Below are 22696 nucleotides of genomic sequence, written 5' to 3'. Positions count from 1 at the left end.
TTCTATTCACCAGCCTCGATATGGTAAATTTCCACTCAAGAATCATATCCCAAAGCGACATGTAAATTGAATGAGTGTGCAGACGTGGGAACATAAAGAATGTAATGAATACATGTAGAATCACATTAAGCATCAAAGGAATTTTAATAAAAAATTGGCAAATTTTAAGTCAAATATTAGGTGCCCAATCATTACGTATGCGACACAAGAGGAAATACCAGGGACTAGCCTATATACCAATTCCCACCACACTGCACCAGCCTGCAATCTAATTAATAACTTGAATTTAAAGAGATAATAAAGGAGTTGGAGAAAGTGGAAAGACGTTTATATTTGTTTGCATTATATGGTTTTAAATGTATTAATTGATAAAAGTGCTGAAACTACAACAATACCTAATGTTGGTGGAACACTGCCTGCGTAATCTGCAATAAAAAGAAATTATTTATTGTTCAAATGAGATAATAGACAGATCACTTGAAATCATTTATGTAAAAATTTGGAATTTCATATATCCTTGGTTTTCTCTTCGCTCTGCATTACACGTTTTGTGAAGTTATATATTGTTAATAATAAGGAAGAATCTATTCTGCACTAAAAACAAAAAAATTTAAGTCAAAGAGGGGGCACAAAACTTATCCTCTACATAAATTCTCCTAAACATGTCTCGAATTTAGATTTACCAATTGTAAAAATTGTGTCTCCATGATTAATTTTCATATAACAATTGGGTTTCTATACATATATTGTTGCTTAATTAAACCAATGTTGCTTCATTGGTGTTTTTTTTTAAATAGCATGATTAGAGCTTTCTCTTTACAGAATATATTTCTGAGATGCATTCATTAAAAAAAAAATGCTTGTGTTGTCATATGTTAAATTTCTTTCAATACCAAGATATTTATGATCTTAAACATACTTTTCACAACTCCTAGAATGAAAGGCAACAGCTCAGAGACTCTCGCGTACACTCCTGGGTTTCCTGGTTCCGCACATCCATATCCCCAACTAGTTACACCGACCAGGTGCCATCTACCATCTGGACCTTCACACGCTAAAGGACCACCACTATCACCCTTCAATCAAAATATAATATTATACTATTATTTCATGTTCTGGCATTCACTATACATGCAATAAAATATTTTCACTGACAAATTAGCAATTGCACAAGTGATCAGGGGCGTCGCCAAAGGGGGGGTGTGGGGGGGTGCGACACCCCCCCACCTGTCAGGATATTGTCGGTAAAATTGCGCTGCCGTCGGGAAAAAGAGAAAAGGGGGAGGGGAAAAAGAGAGGGAAAAAAAAGAGAGGGAAAGGGAAAGAAAAGAAAAAAAGAAAAGGAAAAGAAAAGAAAAGAAAGAAAGGAAAAGAAAGGAAAGAAAGGAAAAGAAAGGAAGAAAAAAGAAGAAAGAAAGAGAAAAAAGAAAAAGAGAGAGGAGAGGAAAGAAAGGAAAAGAAAGAAAAGGAAAAAAGTGAAAGGGAAACAAAAGAAACGGGGGATGACAGAGAGGAGAGAGAGGGAAGATAAGAGACTGAGAGAGGAGGAGTGGGAGTAAAAGAGACGAGGGGGTTGTTGGGTGGAGTCGTCTCGTCGAGGGAGCAAGAAAGACACGGGTAAATATGTTGCTGTGTCGGGTCAGCTGTGTCGGTATTGTTGCTCGATCCTCGTGTACTATATCAATGCAGAAGTATATTGTCGGTCGGTCGACAAGTTTTTTTCCCTACGAACTGTGACTTCTTATCCGCTTTGACGACTTCGAGAGTGACTACAACAGTTACTTGTATTTTCTCGAAGTTTCACTTGCCTATAATATCAGCTAAAGAAATCAGAAGTTTAAAATTTTCGGGGAAACTAAATTCAAACAAGGTTTAAGAGTCAACAACGGTACGACGAATCGTCTTTCTTTCTTTATATTGTGATGAAACGCCCAAAATTCCGCGCTTCGCGCGGAAGGGGAAACTTCATTTAGACGAGTCGAGAACGGTACAACGAATCGTCTTCATTCTCTAATAATTTCAGGAAACGTCAAAGCTTCCGCGCTTCGCGCGAGAGGGGGAAACTGAATTCAGACAAAATTAATAGGGCTTATTTAGAGTCGAAAACGGTACAACGAATCGTGTTCTTTCTCTAATAATTTGAGGAAACGTCAAAGCTTTCGCCCTTCGCGCGAGAGGGGGAAACTGAATTCAGATTAATAGGGCTTAATAAGAGTCGAAAACGGTACGATGAATCATCTTCCTTTCTCTATATTGTGATGGAACGCCACAAAATTCCGCGCTTCGCGCGGAAGGGGAAAACTTCATATAGACGAGTCGAGAACGGTACAACGAACCGTCTTCTTTCTCTAATAATTTAAGGAAACGTCAAAGCTTTCGCGCGAGAGGGGGAATCTGAATTCAAACAAAATTAATAGGGCTTATTTAGAGTCGAAAACGGTACAACGAATCATGTTCTTTCTCTAATAATTTGAGGAAACGTCAAAGCTTTCGCCCTTCGCGCGAGAGGGGGAAACTGAATTCAGATTAATAGGGCTTAATAAGAGTCGAAAACGGTACGATGAATCGTCTTCCTTTCTCTATATTGTTATGGAACGCCACAAAATTCCGCGCTTCGCGCGGAAGGGGAAAACTTAATATAGACGAGTCGAGAACGGTACAACGAACCGTCTTCTTTCTCTAATAATTTGAGGAAACGTCAAAGCTTTCGCCCTTCGCGCGAGAGGGGGAAACTTCATATAGACGAGTCGAGAACGGTACAACGAATCGTCTTTCTCTAATAATTTAAGGAAACGTCAAAGCTTTCGCGCGAGAGGGGGAATCTGAATTCAGACAAAATTAATAGGGCTTATTTAGAGTCGAAAACGGTACAACGAATCATGTTCTTTCTCTAATAATTTTAAGGAAAGGTCAAAGCTTCCGCGCTTCGCGCGAGAGGGGGAAACTGAATTCAGACAAAATTAATAGGGCTTATTTAGAGTCGAAAACGGTACAACGAATTGTGTTTTTTCTCTAATAATTTAAGGAAACGTCTGAGCTTCCGCGCTTCGCGCGAGAGGGGGGAAACTGAATTCAGACGCAATTTAACGGGCTTATTTAGAGTCAAAACGGTACAACGAATCATGTTCTTTCTCTAATAATATGAGGAAACGTCAAAGCTTTCGCGCTTCGCGCGAGAGGGGAAAACTGAATTCGGATGAATAGGGCTTAATAGGAGTCGAAAACGGTACGACTAATCGTCTTCTTTCTCTAATAATTTAATGAAACGTCAAAACTTCCGCGCTTTGCGCGGGAGGGGGAAGCTTCATTCAGATAAGCATTAAGAGTCGAGAACAGTACACCGAATCGTCCGCTTTTTCTCATAATTTAATGAAACGTCAAAGCTTCCGCGCTTCGCGCGGGAGAGGGAAAAACTGAATTCAGACAAGGATTAAGAGTCGAGAACAGTACACCGAATCGTCTGCTTTTTCTCATGATTTAATGAAACCACAAAGCTTCCGCGCTTTGCGCGGGAGGGGGGGGGGAGACTGAATTCCGAAAAGGATAAACAGTCGAGAACGGTACAGCAAATCGTCTTCTTTTTTATAATAATTTAATGAAACGTCAAAGCTTTAGCGTTCCGCGCGGGAGGGGGGGGGGAACTTTATACAGCCACGGATTACCAGTCGAAAACGGTACAATTAATCGTCTTCTTTTCCTAATAATATAAGGAAACGTCTAAGCTTCCGCGCTTCGCGAATCGTGTTCTTTCTCTAATAATTTTAAGGAAACGTCAAAGGTTCCGCGCTTCGCGCGAGAGGGGGAAACTGAATTCAGACAAAATTAATAGGGCTTATTTAGAGTCGAAAACGGTACAACGAATCGTGTTTTTTCTCTAATAATTTAAGGAAACGTCTGAGCTTCCGCGCTTCGCGCGAGAGGGGGGAAACTGAATTCAGACGCAATTTAACGGGCTTATTTAGAGTCAAAACGGTACAACGAATCATGTTCTTTCTCTAATAATATGAGGAAACGTCAAAGCTTTCGCGCTTCGCGCGAGAGGGGAAAACTGAATTCGGATGAATAGGGCTTAATAGGAGTCGAAAACGGTACGACTAATCGTCTTCTTTCTCTAATAATTTAATGAAACGTCAAAACTTCCGCGCTTTGCGCGGGAGGGGGAAGCTTCATTCAGATAAGCATTAAGAGTCGAGAACAGTACACCGAATCGTCCGCTTTTTCTCATAATTTAATGAAACGTCAAAGCTTCCGCGCTTCGCGCGGGAGAGGGAAAAACTGAATTCAGACAAGGATTAAGAGTCGAGAACAGTACACCGAATCGTCTGCTTTTTCTCATGATTTAATGAAACCACAAAGCTTCCGCGCTTTGCGCGGGAGGGGGGGGGGAGACTGAATTCCGAAAAGGATAAACAGTCGAGAACGGTACAGCAAATCGTCTTCTTTTTTATAATAATTTAATGAAACGTCAAAGCTTTAGCGTTCCGCGCGGGAGGGGGGGGGGGAACTTTATACAGCCACGGATTACCAGTCGAAAACGGTACAATTAATCGTCTTCTTTTCCTAATAATATAAGGAAACGTCTAAGCTTCCGCGCTTCGCGAATCGTGTTCTTTCTCTAATAATTTTAAGGAAACGTCAAAGGTTCCGCGCTTCGCGCGAGAGGGGGAAACTGAATTCAGACAAAATTAATAGGGCTTATTTAGAGTCGAAAACGGTACAACGAATCGTATTCTTTCTCTAATAATTTAAGGAAACGTCTGAGCTTCCGCGCTTCGCGCGAGAGGGGGGAAACTGAATTCAGACACAATTTAACGGGCTTATTTAGAGTCAAAACGGTACAACGAATCATGTTCTTTCTCTAATAATATGAGGAAACGTCAAAGCTTTCGCGCTTCGCGCGAGAGGGGAAAACTGAATTCGGATGAATAGGGCTTAATAGGAGTCGAAAACGGTACGACTAATCGTCTTCTTTCTCTAATAATTTAATAAAACGTCAAAACTTGCGGGAGGGGGAAGCTTCATTCAGATAAGCATTAAGAGTCGAGAACAGTACACCGAATCGTCTGCATTTTCTCATAATTTAATGAAACGTCAAAGCTTCCGCGCTTCGCGCGGGAGAGGGAAAAACTGAATTCAGACAAGGATTAAGAGTCGAGAACAGTACACCGAATCGTCTGCTTTTTCTCATGATTTAATGAAACCACAAAGCTGCCGCGCTTTGCGCGGGAGGGGGGGGGGGGGGGACTGAATTCCGAAAAGGATAAACAGTCGAGAACGGTACAGCAAATCGTCTTCTTTTTTATAATAATTTAATGAAACGTCAAAGCTTTAGCGTTCCGCGCGGGAGGGGGGGGGAACTTTATACAGCCACGGATTACCAGTCGAAAACGGTACAATTAATCGTCTTCTTTTCCTGATAATTTAAGGAAATGTCTAAGCTTCCGCGCTTCGCGCGGGAGGCCCATCACCCACACCCCATTAATAAGCGCTTTAAATTGAATCTCTTGTTCACTACCGCCCATCCCTAAAATAAGATCCTAGCTCCGCGCCTGCATTAAAATATATAGCTATGATGCTGACTAAATTGAAGAAATAATTCGTATATTTATGTCGTCGAGGAAAATGACAATTTTGCGCATATGCAAGTACTATAGATAGTCCATAGGAAAAACAATTTAGCCTTCGGCCCCACGTTTATAGGGTTGAATTTGTAGATATTGGACATTTAATTTTGTCGGTAATTGGTGGCTAGTTTTGTCGGTAATTGTTGGCCTCTACACCCCCCCACTGAAAAAGGTCTAGCGACGCCCCTGCAAGTGATGTTATATTTCACTGGGGCCACAGGCATGAGCCTGGGAAATTCTGCATTTTTTTTTCTTTGGGGGGGGGGGGTATTATATATTGAGCGATGCAATGCATGCATTATTTGTTATACAACATTTGGGGTATTTATGGTATGTATGGGTATATATCTGATATCTGGAGTTAGGCGCTCTGGATTATATTCAGGTTGCCCTTGAATTACATGTTCACAGCTAAGATAATGCAATGAATGGATACATGCAGGGGAGAGGTGCAGAGTCTAATTCAATTTAGTACACATATTGTGCATGTAAGGTTCACGCTCATGCACATATAACAAAATGTTGAGAGTCAGCTAGTTGATATCTTCCAAGCCAATAGTATGCTCTCTAACAAATACCCTATTTTATCTAAATAATGAATTAATATTCAACTATCAAATGTAGAAGAGGAAAAACTAACGTCACAGGTATCTATATCTCCTCTTTCATATCCTGCGCATATCATGTTGTCTGTAAAGCTTTCAATCCCAAGTAGACTTCCACAGGTGATTCTGCTAATCAAACCCACGACTGCCTTCTGCAAGTGGTCTGGATATCCATCTACAGAATATGATATGAAAAAATTCACCATTTTAACTTCTTGAATGCCAGATGTGATACTGTCCGATGGGATTTGTGATAGAATTTGTGCAAAACTGCAGCCATAATGCAATAAGAATTAATCAGGTTGATAGAAAACTCGGTCAATCTGATTACTTAAAAATGGGGAAAACGTGACACTTCATCTATTTACATGTTTACTATCATATTCATGCTTGCATTACTAAACAAATAAAAAATGACAAGTTTTACTGATAATGCGAGTCTGGTAACAAAACATAAATGCAACTCTGCACACGTGCACAGAGAAACAAAAATAATAGAAAAAGACCTCGCAAACCAGCAATCTTTGCAACAAGCATCATGATTTATGTATTACATTTCTATCCTCAAAACCACTCTTTAGTGAACTAGCTGCCGGTATACACAGCATAAAAGTGAAAAATATGAAGAAATCAGAATTATTTCATTCTAACCACTACTATACCAAATATTTTAGCATTTTCCATTTTTAAATTTTTTGTTTGTTCGTATTTTCCTACACTGGATGCGGTCCCAATGAACGTTAATGTTAATTTTGTTTTCCTACTTTTGTTTTGAAAGGGATCCCTAAAATATGAGGACCCTTGTGTTATGACAATTTTGGAAGAGTGTACTAGGTGCCTGCATGGCCACCCCTCCTCGCCTACCCCCTCCCCCCCCCCCCCCCCAAAAAAAATAAATAAAAAATTGTAAGACCAAAATTGAGCTACAACGTACCAATTTGAGTATTTCCCCATCCGCTTACTATACATTGCTTGTATACAGTGGTTTCTTGAGATGAATTTGCAAGACATGCTGGTCTGATGTAATCAGTGTAATTGACTAGCGTAGAGAGTTGGATGAGTGCTATATCTGCATCATTGGTGAAAGAATCATAGTCGGGATGAATGAATATTTGACTGGGTGTAATGCTGAGGCGATATGGTGAAGTGCTTTCAATGTTGAGATTCCCAAAGACAACCTCATCCACAGTATTGTGGCTACCAGAAGAGCTATGGAGATGAAATATAATGTTCAAAGTTTATTTCAACACTTTCATCAAAACAACACATAACATACATGTTTTGAAACATCAAAATGTTCAATATCACAGTCATTATGTTAAAACAAATAGCGTAGAGATCATCAGAGTGAAGAAAAACACTGAAACACACACCAAAAAAAAAAATCAATATTGAAAATGAGTCATTAATAGATAAGTAATAAACATTCTGGGAATGTAATAAAATGTTTAATATTCATAACTCTTTGTTAACTGCCATGTTACAAATCATTTCACTCACCTGTTACAAATAATTGTATTTCAATAGTCAGAATGTGAATTACATCCACTAATTGCTTCTAGGTTAGCCAAACATAAGCCATGTTAAGACAGGGGCTTGCTAGTTGGCATAAGTTAATCCCTGCAGCAGTAAATATCCCATAAATATTTAACTCACACCATTAGTTGTCCATACCCTCTTGCTCGGACCAACTTGCCACGATCAAGTTAACACGACCTTCCACTGACCCAGTCTTATAATCAGCGTAACTTCCGGAAGCCAGGGGCAGATCCAGGATTTTCGAAAAGGGGGGTGTGAAATGTACAGATTGTACGCGCAAAGTGCTAAAGCCTTTATGGTGTAAGGTCCGGGGCCCACTTGAGGGCCCCAGAAAATGTTGAACCTTAAAGAGAAGGTTGAGTTCTGGGAAGAGGTGAACAATAATTTGTGAGTGTTATCATTGTATTTTGCAAGTGTGGAAGAACATCAGAGAAAAAAATGTTCTCTGGAAGGCATGGATCTGCAAATGCCTTGATATTCTAAATATGGCATATAACATCATAAAAATTGTGACTGATTTTTATGCCACATGTTTGTGTAGTCCCATATATACAGAGCTGGTAACTTTACCAAGACTGGACCAAATTTCTTATCATTTTGATACTCAGGGTGCCATGTGAGAGCATCCGCACGGTCAACTTACCCTACCCTCTAGTCGTGTTAGCACGTTACACGCGGCACACGAAACGTCGTGATCTTTCAGATCCCTTGCTGACTATACATTGCGAGACAAACGAATGTCACTAGCGATATTAATTTCAATGTTACTAAAGTTATCGAACGGAAACCAGATTTGTTATGACAGGACGGTCACACGACATCGTTTATCCCCTCCGACTTCGTCTGCGAGGGGATAAAAAAAGGTGCAGATGGTGCTACATAATGAGAGTTGGTAGCTATTCTTAAACATTTCTTTTGAACTTTAAATAGTGAGTCTTATTCAGTTGCCCATATTTACCCAAAATAGCTCTAAACATGAACCGTACGCCAACCAAAATTGCCATCGTGGGAACACAGCTATTATATTTTGTCCTACCGAACAACACGAAACTCGCATTCCGACTTTTGAAATAATTTTTTTGTACCAGGTGAATGAAATAATTTGTAATAATAACGAGGCACTTAACAAAAATTTGTGCATTAAATCTGATTCCATGATCAAAAACATATATACATGCATATGCATAATGTGTACACACACACACACACACACATATGTACATATATATGTATACTGTATATATATCAATCTGAAAAGTCATAGAGATTTATCAATAAAGTTGTGATAAGACATTCTTTGTCTATCAAGAATCAAGCATTTTGTCACAATCATTTCAAGAAAAGAGGTAAGAAAAAGAACATTCCAACTGTATGGGCAAGAGCGTATGTAAATATGTATATGTGTGTATATGTATATATATATATTTATATATAAACATACATTCATATACAAATATATATATATATATATATATACACATATACATACACTGTTGCCCATAGAGTTGGAATAGTTTTTCTTACCTCTTTTCATGAATGATTGTGACAAAAATGCTAATCACAACTTTGTTGATAAAAGAAGTTTATTTCCATTCTATTGGCAATGGTATCTACGGTATAAAGGATAAACATTTGATGTGTTTCGGAAGTGATAGTTCTGTATTATGAAGCAAAAGAGAATAGACTGCCAAACTTTCTTCAATCCATACATGTATGTTGCTCATGAAATCAAAGTAAAACAATATCTCCATTTTGTAAAATTGTTTACCTGGTATATTACAATATTTTTGCTCTTTCTACATAATTTTCGAGCCGTAAATTAATTATTATTAAATCTAGGAGGGGACATCCAATCACCAGTTGTAATACTGTTTAGAGCCTCACAGTGATATGAAGACAATACATGTACTTCAAAAGGACAATTAATACTTTCTATATTCTAGAATATGTTATTAAGGAAATAATACCAAACCAATTATTGCATGAGCTTCTTATTCTATATAGAATATTCCTTTAAGAAAAGGGGCTATTGAAGTTGTCCACGACCAAATTTAGGATGGGAAATATAGTATTGCTGTGATTTTGCAGGAACCTGCCTTAGACCTCTACAGCAAACATTGAAAAATCATTATTGAATGAAATAGGAGTCATATATGTATTTTAAACATTTGAATGGGGATACAAAGGTCCTGGGTTTTAGGTCCAGCATGGTACTATGTCCTTCAGCGAGGCATTTTCTCTACATTGCTGCTCTTCATCCAAGTGTTAGATGGATACCCAGTGGGATGTGCTTAGATTAGCATGTGCAAGCCTGTAAAAGTTACCGACTGGAATGCTCCAAAGGGAGTAAAGAATGTGCACTGTAAACTGCAGAATCATAGCAGAATCCACTGACCAGGATAATAATGCTGTAAGCACTTTGGTTGGTTACCTTGTAACTGGTACGGTGTGTTTTGAAAACAAGTGCAAAGGTCCAACTTACACACAGTGAGCTGCTGTCACTACCCATTCGGAAGAGATTAGAGTACCTCCGCAGAAACCAAATCCGTTATCTTTCAAATGTACCATCCAGGGAAATTCGCCTTCATTTGCATCCACGCCACCTACTATTTCGGCAAATTTCTGTCTATATGCTGGTCTTGTACCACAGATGTCAGTTTTGAACAGGTCTAACATAGAATCAAATTGTAAAGAAAGATATATGAATCTTTGATAGGGTCTATACTAGTATTAAGGGAGTCATGCAAAATAATTTACAAAACTTAAGAAACATTTATCTAATATCGAAAAGTACAATGGTTTAAAGTTGGTATTATGTATTTATATAAATCACCATAAAAAATAATACAATTTGATTAAAAGACAAAATTAGACAAAATGTGCATAAAAACTCAACTGTAATGTGCCAAATTAGTAAAAGGAAGACAGCAACATGCAATAAATAATGATGAACGATTAAATATGTATAATAGGAATGTATTTTATATGTTTGGAGACGGGATGGGTTGAAAGAGAGAAAAGTGGGAATTTCAGTATTAAGAAAGATAGATAGTGATGGGAGATAGTTTAATAGTGATGGGAGGAAACGAACAGGAAGAGAAAGAGACAAGGAAAGAGTGAGAACGAGAGAGGGAGAGACAAGGTGTGAATTAAAGAGCAGAATTCAACATTTCCTGATTTGGATTTGGCTTTCTATTAGTGATGAAGTAATCATGCAATATCTATGACAAGCTAGGATACCAATTTGAAGTAACCGCTGGACCAGTTGGAGCGCTAGGGTCGTCACAGCATGATGAACATGAGTGCTACACAAGATGACACCATATTAAATTATCAAATTGTTCAATACATGCTTCTGCGATAATTGCTCTATGGTTATTGTCTATAAAACTAAAAGAGTTCCTGATTTCAAAACTATACCCAACACTATACTAATCATAGCCTCAACCCTGACCTAAAATCCCAATTTCAACCCTAACCCTACATCTTTCAAGAAATAACGCCCAGAGCAGTTGCTGCCGGCTATTGCGGCGTAACAAAATAGCCAGTGAATGCCGACGGGTGCTATGGTTTAGTTTTGTCTTAGTTTATTATCTGGTTTTTGTTATACAATTTTATCTGTTTATTGTACAGAGAACCCCACTTACAAGCTTAAGCTTCTCTCGGGTTCCCTAACCATTTTTACTTTGTATGTCCAACATGTTTTGTATATGTCCTTCGAACATTGTTTGTATTTCTGAATGTTGTTTAAAAAAATGGTTGAACCAATAAATGAAATGAAATGTTGGATCATCCCTACCTCCTGTAGCTCCCTGGCAGTAACCATTAGGTGTTCTCCCTTTATCTGTAAAGTCTTTGCAGTTTACTGGCCAAGACATGTTTGAGTGCTGCTCAAAGAGTTCTCTACAGTGTGCTGTAATATTCACACAATCTGAGTAGCATGGGCGATTTGTAGGTCCTTGATGGATGCATTCAGGAAACAGCAAGTTGCATGCAAGGTCGATGGCTCTGGGATGACAACCTTGTAAACTGTGTATAATCTTCATTCAAAATAATAGTGGTAGGAATGTGATAAAAGATTTAAACATTTAAAGGGGAAGTCTACCCTGATATTAAGTTGGTTTGGTATAGAAGCAGAAAAATGAGAGAAACAGATCAGAAAGAGAGAGTTTGAGAAAAAGTCGATTAAAAATATTAAAGAATTTTTTTGAATTTTGAAGTTGCGATGTTGCAATAAATCAAACATGAATTGGCAGTTCTGTGATGTATCTTGAGACCTCCTGTCCAATTTGCTTGGCACAGAAAGTTTCATAAAGTTTCATTTTTTTTCTTAGTTATTGATGACGGCATACATTTGTTTCTTACATGGGTTGCCATACAACATATGTGCAATAACTATATCTAGAGTGAATGTATGATTGACAATTTTCTTCAGGGAAAATATAATTTTTGAAAGTTTTTTAGTACAGGGCAAATGGAAGGAGAGCTCACAAGATACGTCACAGGGTTACCAATTTATGTTTGATTGATAGCAATTTCAAAAATTAAAAACTCTGTTATTTTTAATTGGTTTTTGCACAAACTTTCACTGACGTGTTTCTCTTAAAACCAACTTAATATCAGGGTGGACTTCCCTTTCAACCCAGGTTCATGGCACAGTGTAATTAAAAATACAAATATTTAATTGGCAAGGTGTACAGCAAAAATACATGGACCCAAACAGCATAGAGAAGAAAACAAAACATTGCCTTTTCAATATGAATGCAGGATGGATGAAATGAAATGGGGTTTCCCAATGTAAAGGTACATGTACTACAACTCAATATTATAAGAAAGAGGTTCGACACAAACTGTGCAACTAGCATCACCGCAGTCCCTCATATTGCTACTGTTATATATTTTGTATGTTCAATGCAATCGTTTTGGCCTGTATAAAATTTAGTTCATCTCATAAAGCAACTTTTTTGTATGAAAAATTAATCTATATGGACACTTTCAGCATGGACGTTATGATACAAGTTTCTCCTTTGTAATAATACTGATAACATCCTTCATAAATTTCTTTCTGAAAAAAATTTGCTTTACTACAGCACATTAGTTATCAAGTGTAAAGAAATATTTATGTGTAATCCAGAGAATGAAATAAGATATAAACACACTGGAGCTACTCACAAAATTGTAAGAAAGAACTGCCTGAGGAGAATTTGGAGAATACTGATTCGAGAAGTATGTTCTGTCATACGGTAATTGTCCACATTCACCTATATTCTCTAGAGGAACACAGGGTGCTGTTTGATAAACAGAAAATATCATATAATAAGAAGGGGAAAATTAACATGAACAGCTGTATGTGTATATTCATGTACATGTAGGTTCGTGTTTTACTAATTCAGTAAACCAAATCCCAAACCCCGAGTACGAAATTACGTTTTACAAAAGGAAAACCTAAATCTCAAGTTAAGATGAATCCCTTGTTGGTTTAAATTTGGGTAGAATACATGATAAAGAGTCTTACAGGTCTAACTAAACAGAAAATAACCATTCATAGGTAGATCTGTCATATATTTTGGTCGTCTCTAAGAAATCATTCAAATGGTACACAATAGCACATTCCACTACATTACAGCATTCTACATAAATGAAAAATCACTTATATACCGGGTAGGTGAAATAGTCAACATTTTAACATGATTAAGATCGTAGTAGATTATTTTTCGATTTGAATAATATTAAGGGATTGAGTAACTTTGTCTCAGATTCTGAAACAAAATCCTGGATTTAGCTCATGCTGCAATGATAATTATAAATAGGTCAGTCAGGAACCCCATGACTTTTACAAGCCTGTCGCCTGTCTCATTATCAAGATATTTATGATTGGAAATCGGAATCAAATTTTGTGTTTGCCTAACGGTTTCATAACACTACAGTCTATTGGGGAAAATGAGTGTGGTAAAACCGGTCACTCAAAGATTTTTACTCTTTTGAGGCACTTCATGATCATTTTGAAGCGCAATTTTTTCAGGGCTTCATTATTACACCATATCACAGACACTGATAACACGTAGGACCATGCCTCTCAGATTTAACAATGTTACCCGATGCCTTAAAGGAAGGTAGTAGAGGTGTTGTGTTGTATTCTATTCTAAGCATAAAGACATCATCAAAAGTAAAATTGCAAAGGAATTCAATACAATTGTTGTGATCCATTGCCTTCAATAACATCTAACTGGTAGGAACATTAATAAGTATCATTAACTCAACACCTGGGCCCTGTTTTATAAATCTTGTTAACAATAACAAAAGCTAAATTTCTATGCCAATTTTGCTTTCTGCCAATCAAATGCCACGATTTCAGTAGCTTGTAACAGTTATTGTTACTTGTTAATGATAAAAAGTTTTATGAAACAGGGCCAAGGTGTTGAGACAGTTGAAAGCTTTCAGTTTTTATAATTTTAGATTATTTTAGATTTAGGTTTTGATATCGTCCGTTATAGTTATTTCTCGCCAATTGGAACGGATGATGCCCTTTCAAATTCACATGATTATACGAGTCAACTGAAGAATAATGTGTATGCTTACGACAATACTCCTCATCAGAAAAGTCACCACAATCATTGTAACCGTCACAAGTTAGAGAATTCAGAACGCAATTGTTGTTGATACATGTGAAAGAGTCGTTGCCGCACCCTGGTCAAAATGAAAATATAGAAACTCATAAACAAATCAATTACTGATAAAAATTGAATCAACCTAAATGCAGATGTAATATCTAATCGACTTGCCCTCAATCCAAAGTATTGAACGGCCCAACGGACATAAACAGTTAATGTTAAAAGACCACCCAAAACACTTCTTTGAATAAATGTGTGGCTAGAGTAATGAGATATATCCGATTTAGTACTTTTATCCACAAGCCTTGACAGATTTTTATGTCAAAATTACGAACTGAATGTACAGTGAATGAGTGGGCAGACATTAGAACCTTTGTTTTTTGCAATGTCAAAATGACATTGTTCTTACCCAAATTTTGACAAAACCTTTGGCACACTTTAAAGGTTCTATGTCCCATTTGCAGGTCAAACAATTTTTTTTTAAATGTTTGATTCCAACGGCATTTGAAAGACAATTCTTATTTAGAACTACCCTCAAAATGAAAGGGTTTGAAAATGGCTTTTTTAGGAAAATAAAGACCATTAGTTGTTGAATCCACATAAGTGATTGCAATCACCTAGGTAATAGTCTGATTTTCAGACCCTTGTACCGAATGGTCTTACGTTTGGTGCTGCACAAACATTCAATCAGTTTGATTTTGGCCATAACAAGTAGTGGGTTATTGATGTAGACAAATGTACCTACCGTATTACAGCTCATTTTATGTATGTAATTATTACCAAAGAAAAAGAAGATGTCAGTCAGTCACTCAATAGTGTCTGACAGGGAAGTCTAGAAAGTAAATGGGTTTCCTTGCATAATTTGAATACTAGGACACTGCTAACATTTAAATTTCACAGATAGGACATTCATGACATATTCATAATTCCTGCAACGTTCTACATAATGTGATGTTGGCTGCAAAAGGGACATAGTATCTTTAATCTAGTTATATATATATATATAAGAAATTAAATGACATCAAGCATAAGGGGAGTACAATATAACGGTAACAAATCTTGTTGATTTCAAGTGAAATATTAGGAGAGCAGACACAGGGTTCCCCTATATATTACACTAAAATATCATATCCTACATATTTTAGTTTAATTTTATGTTGTGCTGTATTTTAGCGCAATTCTGTGTTCTCTTGATTTGTTTGGTCATTCTATGTTCTGCTGCATTTCACCCTAATTCTACTTCCTGCTGTATTTCAGCATAATTCTAGGTTCTGCTGTTTTTTAGCGTAATTTTAGGTTCTGCTGTATTTTGGCATAATTCTACTTCATGCTGTATTTCAGCATAAATCTAGGTTCTGCTGTTTTTTAGCGTAATTCTAGGTTCTGCTGTATTTTGGCATAATTCTAGGTTCTGCTGTATTTTAGCATCATTCTATTTTCTGCTGTATTTTTTAGCATCATTTTATGTTCCGCTGTATTTCAGCATCATTCTATTTTCTGCTGTATTTAGCCTCATTATATGTTTTGCTGTATATCAGCGTCATTCTACGTTTTGCTGTATTTCAGCGTAATTCTATGTTCCGCTGCATTTTAGCGTCATTCTATCCCTGTTCTGCTGTTTTTTAGCATTAAGCTAGGTTCTGCTGTAATAGCAAAAAATATAATTGATGTTTGAGTCAATATTTCAACATTTTGTGTAGAATTTTTGTGTATGTAACTTAGCTCTATTAGAGAAAACAGACAAAATCAAAACTGGTCAATGAATTATGGAGAAGAAGGTTTTTCTTGTAATTTCTTGCATTTTTTTTTTTTGGGGGGGGGGGCAATTTTAAAGCAAACTTTCAAAATTATATGAAAAATTTCTGCGGATCTCATTCAGCTCTGTAAAAGAAAAAAAAATCAAAGTTGGTCAATGAATGAAGGAGAAAATGTTTTTTGTGACTTTGAATCAATTTGCATGAATATGCAAAATTAATACAAATTTCACAATTCTGTGTAGAAGTTTCCACTCCCCCTACCCAGCCCTATCCATAAAGCAAACAGAATCCAAATCGGATGAGAAATTATGAAGAGGAAGCATTTAGAAATTGTGAATGGATGATGGACGCCAAATGCAATTGCATACTGTTTAGCTCATCGCACCAATCGGGCCAGATGAGCTTAAACCAAAACCAAAACTAGATGTGTGTACATACCTAAAGATCTAGGGATCACTGTTAGCTGCAGTTGGAATCCCTGATGCGTGACTGAACCGTCACTGGTGAATCGCATCCAACTGTAAGAACTGTACAATCTGTAGAACAAGACAAAATTGTGTCAATACTTTTTCTGATATTAATACATACTATCTGATTATTCACTATGTTCTGGATACACTGTTATTTCACACTTCAGCACCAATGACGTAGTATCATCAAAAAACAAACATTTCATAGTCATAGCAATCCTTTTGATTTTTGTTTGCATTTGCAAGAACACCCCAAAACTCATCTAACTGTAGCTAATTGCCTGTAAACCATCCTGATTTGCATATTATTATAGTTGGTCGTTTCATAGAGCAGTGTTAGGTCCAAAACCACATCAGATGTCATTGGGAGAGACTACCCAAAGTATGATTTCATCGTTTCTTTCTTTTCTTTTCCAGTGTGAAGGAACCACCTGGCACCAACTCATAATCTGTCGTACAGGCAAAAATGGTTTTAAATATCTGAGACATGGCAGATAACATCAGTGTCTCAGAGGTTTTCAGTTTGTAGCACAGGAGAAAGTGAGTTGCTGTTGAGAGCAAGATCACCTACTTTCTTTAATAGAGAAATATCCTTATCACAATTACAAAAGACCTACAAAAGTCTGACAGACCGACTGACAACGGACCGACCAAAATGACAAAATTGCATTAATCCAGAAACTGACATACATCAAAAACTAATGTACCGGTACTTATATCAAAATTTGTTGGGATGAGACGTCACACCCACCATAACAGAACATTTGAGTTACATGAACACACACACATGCGCAAATTTAGAGACACATGTATAGGTGAAACACTATTTTGTTCATATGGCTTCTTCAAGTTAAAATGCAAGTACATGTGCATTAAAAATGCACAAATATAAATAATGTATACATTTACACAAACCTCAAAGACGCTGGTATATCTTGTCCTGAGAAAGTTTTTACCACCAAGTTCCCAGGTGTATGACCATTCCCTATGCTCAGATGGTCACAGCAAGATTCCAGATTAAATGCTATGAATGTGATGATCACAGAGTAGTTTGATGGAGCCGTGATGTACCAAGTGTAATAGGCGTTGTTTGGATACTCATGAGGATAGTTTGGTGATGAAATTGACCACGTTTCTCCAACAGTCAGGTTAACCGCTGAAACTTTAGTAGTGTAAGAAATAAACCAAGTACAATAATTTGATGATAAATTTTGTCTGTTTAAATGAAAAAAGAACATGCAGATCATCAAATTGGTTCAAGTCATAGATTTAAATTCTTTAAAAAAAATCTATTTCATTTACTTTTATTTACTGCAATTGCTCTTTGCCGTAATGTCCAACATTATTTTTGCTCATATGATTGTATTGTATTTTTTCCTGTGTATGGTAATCTTGACGTCAAATTCATTTGGGTATTACCATACAAACGGACATACTGAAACACAGCCTTTGGTGCTGAAAGTTTGTTTTTACCGTGTCTAAATAAAATCAACAACAACCCTTAATGTAGCTTAATATAAGGTATGCACATTTAGGTTCAAAGAAGGTCAGATAAAATAGTTATAAAATACAGGTGACACATGGGGTATTTGCACATAAAAATAGCACACACATACATTTGCACACACATACTCTTTTCAACACTAAAATAAGAGTATGTAGAAAATTATTTAAAAACGTTTGTCTAAAGATATATGAAATAATTGAGTGCAGTGTTTAAAGACGTGTTTACTAATGGAGTAGTTATCATAGTAATACCTGAAATCGTGTCATTGGTTGTAGTACCTAGGAAAACAAAAGAATATTGCATTATTTGCTTAAATATAAAACACTGGCATGTGTTTCATTTCAATTTTGCCTGTTAATCAGTATGAATAAAGAAATATACAATCACACATATATGCACACACATACCTTTCTCAACACTATTAATTAAGAGTATGTAGAAAATTATTTTTAAATATTTGTTTAAAGTGTAAGATATGAAATAATGAAGGATAGTTTGGTGATGAGATCAAACACATTTCTCCTAGAGTCAGGTGCACTGCTGAAAATTTAGTAGTGTAAAGAAGAAAACCCATGTACAATAATATGATGAATCTTGTCTGTTAAAATGATTAAAGGAAACCTCACCCCAAGAAATAACCTAAGTTATTCTGAGAGTTTTATTGTATTCTTGCCCATTAATCTACATGATACCCCATCAAAGTGTATGTGAGAGGTATATAAAACAAGATATTCTTAGCATAATGTACAGTTTCTAAGGACAACATAGGCATCGCCATTTGCTCGATATCATAGGCCTACTATGCAAAGTCGTTTATCAAGCAAATGTATTCAAATCTATAGACGCTTCCTTTCCACATGTGTGTGCAGTGATGAAGTATTTCATTCGCTTGCAATTATCTTTTGTGCTATAATTTTCTAAATGCAAATTGCATGGAAATAAGCTGATGTTTGCATATGGTAATTTATGCAATTAGGGTCATATTTAATCGTTTTACCCAAAAATCATATATTCTTCATATTTAAACATTCATTTTTTTTACTCCACACCCGGGCCCTGTTTCATTAAAATTGTTATCAATTACAATAACTGTTACAAGCTACTGAAATCAACGCATTTGATTGGCAAAGAGCAAATTTGTCGTAGAAATTGAGCTTTTCTTATTGTTAATATTAAGGTTCATAAAGGAGGGCCCAGATGAAAGCTTTTAGTTTTGATAATTTTAGAGAGTCATATACAAAGGTTTTGCTATGGTCCGTTTTTTATTCGTATATTTCTAGCTGAACTGAAATGGATGATGCCATTTCAAATTCACAAGATTGAACATGTCAACTGAGCAAAAGAGTGATGCAACATTCAATTTACATAATAGTACTGTGATTTTAAACAATTTCTAATCTTACCTGTGCAGTTCAATTCATCCTCTCTGTTATCGCAATCATCGATACCATCGCAAACCCAGCTTGGATCATACACACATTCATAGTCAGATGCACACTCGAAGCAGGACGAGTTTGCTGGGGGGGTTGCTGGAATAAAGTGCACTTATACAGTTAATGCTAGTTGAACTAAAAGTCACTAGTGCATAAGCATGCAAAAATATAAAGTACATAAATGTCGCAATGATTTACAATTATTTTGGTAGTCAATATATAAAAACCCAGACTTTTAAAATTTTGCTGCATTCTACGATGCAAACTTGAAAAAAGGACCTTGTGACCTGGAAAGGATGATGCCATTTCAAATTCACAAGATTGAACAAGTCAACTGAAGAAAATGTGTATGCTTACGGCAATACTCCTCATCAGAAAAGTCACCACAATCAATGAAACCGTCACAAGTTTGACAATTCAGAATGCAATTCTTGTTAGTACATGTGAAAGAGTCACTGCTACACCCTGGTCAACATGAAACTATAGAAATTCATGATCATATCATTTACTGACAAGTGCTTTATCATTGCCAAAATTTAATCGACCTAAATGCACAAGTAATATAATTTGGGGTTGGAACCAACTGGCCCAAGAAAGTTTGGTTGACCAGCTTCCTCTACCAGTAGAATAATCCCCCACCCCCCCCCCATTACAAATTGACTTGCCCTAAATCAAAAGTATTCAATGATCTTCAGGACATGAACAGTTGTCAGCACGCAAATTGCATAAGCTGTTGCTTTTGTGGGGTGAAGGGTTAGCATAAATGAAATTAATTTGTCAACTGCTATATTTTAGTAATTTTACAAACTAAGAATATTGCCATCTTCCATCTTCCACAGAAAAAGTGTTGCAATATTCACCCTAAGAATCTTGCTATCTTTAACATAAGTGTGATGCAGCATTAAAACAAGAGAGTTGCAACATTCAAAATAAGTGAGCTGTAACCTTCTACATAATAGTGTTGCCACATTGAGCAAGAGAGTGATGCAACATTCAATGAACATAATAGTACTGTGATTTTAAACAATTGCAATCTTACCTGTGCAGTTCAATTCATCCTTTCCGTTAAAGCAATCATAGTCACCATCGCAAACCCAGCTTGGATCATACACACATTCAAAGTCAGATGCACACTCAAAGCAGGACGAGTTTGCTGGGGGGGTTGCTGGAATAAAGTGCACTTATACAGTTAATGCCAGTTGAACTAAAAGTGACTAGTGCATATGCATGCAAAAATATAAAGTACATACATGTCGCGATGATTTACAATTGTTTTGGTAGTCAATATATAAAAACCCAGACTTTTATAATTTTGCTGCATTCTATGTTGCAAACTTGAAAAAAGGACCTTGTGACCTGGAAAGGATGATGCCATTTCAAATTCACAAGATTGAACAAGTCAACTGAAGAAAAATGTGTATGCTTACGACAATACTCCTCATCAGAAAAGTCACCACAATCATTGAAACCGTCACAAGTTTGACAATTCAGAATGCAATTCTTGTTAGTACATGTGAAAGAGTCATTGCGACACCCTGGTCAACATGAAAATATAGAAATTCATGATAATATCATTTACTGATAAGTGCTTCATCATTGCCAAAATTTAATCAACCTAAATGCACAAGTAATATAATTTGGGGTTGGAACCAACCGGCCAAAGATATTTTGGTTGACCAGCTTCCTCTACCAGTAGATTAATCCCCCCCCCCTCCCCAATTACAAATTGACTTGCCCTAAATCCAAAGTATTCAATGATCTTAAGGACATGAACAGTTGTCGGCACCCAAATAGCATAAATAAGCTGTTGCTTTTGTGGGGTGAATGGTTAGCCTAAATGAAATTAATTTGTCAACTGCTATATTTTAGTAATTTTACAACCTAAGAATGTTGCCATCTTCCACAGAAAAAGTGTTGCGATATTCAACCTAAGAATCTTGCCATCTTTAACATAAGTGTGATGCAGCATTAAAACAAGAGAGTTGCAACATTCAAAATAAGTGAGCTGTAACCTTTTACATAATAGTGTTGCCACATTGAACAAAAGAGTGATGCAACATTCAATCTACATAATAGTACTGTGATTTTAAACAATTTTAATCTTACCTGTGCAGTTCAATTCATCCTCTCTGTTAAAGCAATCATCAATACCATCGCAAACCCAGCTTGGATCAGGCACACATTCATAGTTAGATGCACACTCAAAGCAGGATGAGTTTGCTGGGGGGGTTGCTGGAATAAAGTGCACTTATACAGTTAATGCCAGTTGAACTAAAAGTCACTAGTGCATATGCATGCAAAAAATAAAGTACATAAATGTTGCAATGATTTATAATTGTTTTGGTAGTCAATATATAAAAACCCAGACTTTTATAATTTTGCTGCATTCTATGTTGTAAACTTGAAAAAAGGACCTTGTGACCTGGAAAGGATGATGCCATTTTAAATTCACAAGATTGAACAAGTCAACTGAAGAAAAATGTGTATGCTTACGACAATACTCCTCATCAGAAAAGTCACCACAATCATTGAAACCGTCACAAGTTTGACAATTCAGAATGCAATTCTTGTTAGTACATGTGAAAGAGTCATTGCGACACCCTGGTCAACATGAAAATATAGAAATTCATGATAATATCATTTACTGATATGTGCTTCATCATTGCCAAAATTTAATCAACCTAAATGCACAAGTAATATAATTTGGGGTTGGAACCAACCGGCCAAAGATATTTTGGTTGACCAGCTTCCTCTACCAGTAGATTAATCCCCCCCCCCTCCCCCATTACAAATTGACTTGCCCTAAATCCAAAATATTCAATGATCTTAAGGACACAAACAGTTGTCGGCACCCAAATAGCATAAATAAGCTGTTGCTTTTGTGGGGTGAATGGTTAGCCTAAATGAAATTAATTTGTCAACTGCTATATTTTAGTAATTTTACAACCTAAGAATGTTGCCATCTTCCACAGAAAAAGTGTTGCGATATTCAACCTAAGAATCTTGCCATCTTTAACATAAGTGTGATGCAGCATTAAAACAAGAGAGTTGCAACATTCAAAATAAGTGAGCTGTAACCTTTTAAATAATAGTGTTGCCACATTGAGCAAAAGAGTGATGCAACATTTAATCTACATAATATAGTACTGT

At 36.5% G+C, this 22696-nt stretch overlaps 1 protein-coding gene across 1 annotated transcript in view; it reads right to left on the bottom strand.

The window, feature by feature from the left end:
• Window positions 1–22696, bottom strand: part of LOC105443652 — a 136859-nt gene that overhangs the window by 101247 nt on the left and 12916 nt on the right. Inside the window, exons 11-23 of the mRNA XM_030985197.1 lie at window positions 20586–20711; window positions 19517–19642; window positions 18365–18391; window positions 17522–17768; window positions 16575–16672; window positions 14348–14455; window positions 12941–13056; window positions 11568–11808; window positions 10251–10437; window positions 7164–7438; window positions 6265–6404; window positions 920–1076; window positions 396–425 (exon numbers count right to left, since the gene is read on the bottom strand). Coding sequence (XP_030841057.1) covers window positions 396–425; window positions 920–1076; window positions 6265–6404; window positions 7164–7438; window positions 10251–10437; window positions 11568–11808; window positions 12941–13056; window positions 14348–14455; window positions 16575–16672; window positions 17522–17768; window positions 18365–18391; window positions 19517–19642; window positions 20586–20711 — 1878 coding nt within the window. The remainder of the gene's footprint in view (window positions 1–395; window positions 426–919; window positions 1077–6264; window positions 6405–7163; window positions 7439–10250; window positions 10438–11567; window positions 11809–12940; window positions 13057–14347; window positions 14456–16574; window positions 16673–17521; window positions 17769–18364; window positions 18392–19516; window positions 19643–20585; window positions 20712–22696) is intronic.

This window comes from Strongylocentrotus purpuratus, unplaced genomic scaffold (assembly GCF_000002235.5).
Source record: "Strongylocentrotus purpuratus isolate Spur 01 unplaced genomic scaffold, Spur_5.0 spur5_scaffold_14, whole genome shotgun sequence".
Classification (NCBI taxonomy): domain Eukaryota; kingdom Metazoa; phylum Echinodermata; class Echinoidea; order Camarodonta; family Strongylocentrotidae; genus Strongylocentrotus; species Strongylocentrotus purpuratus.
The sequence above is the reverse complement of the archived record's forward strand: the minus strand, read 5'-3'. Positions and strand labels throughout refer to the sequence as shown.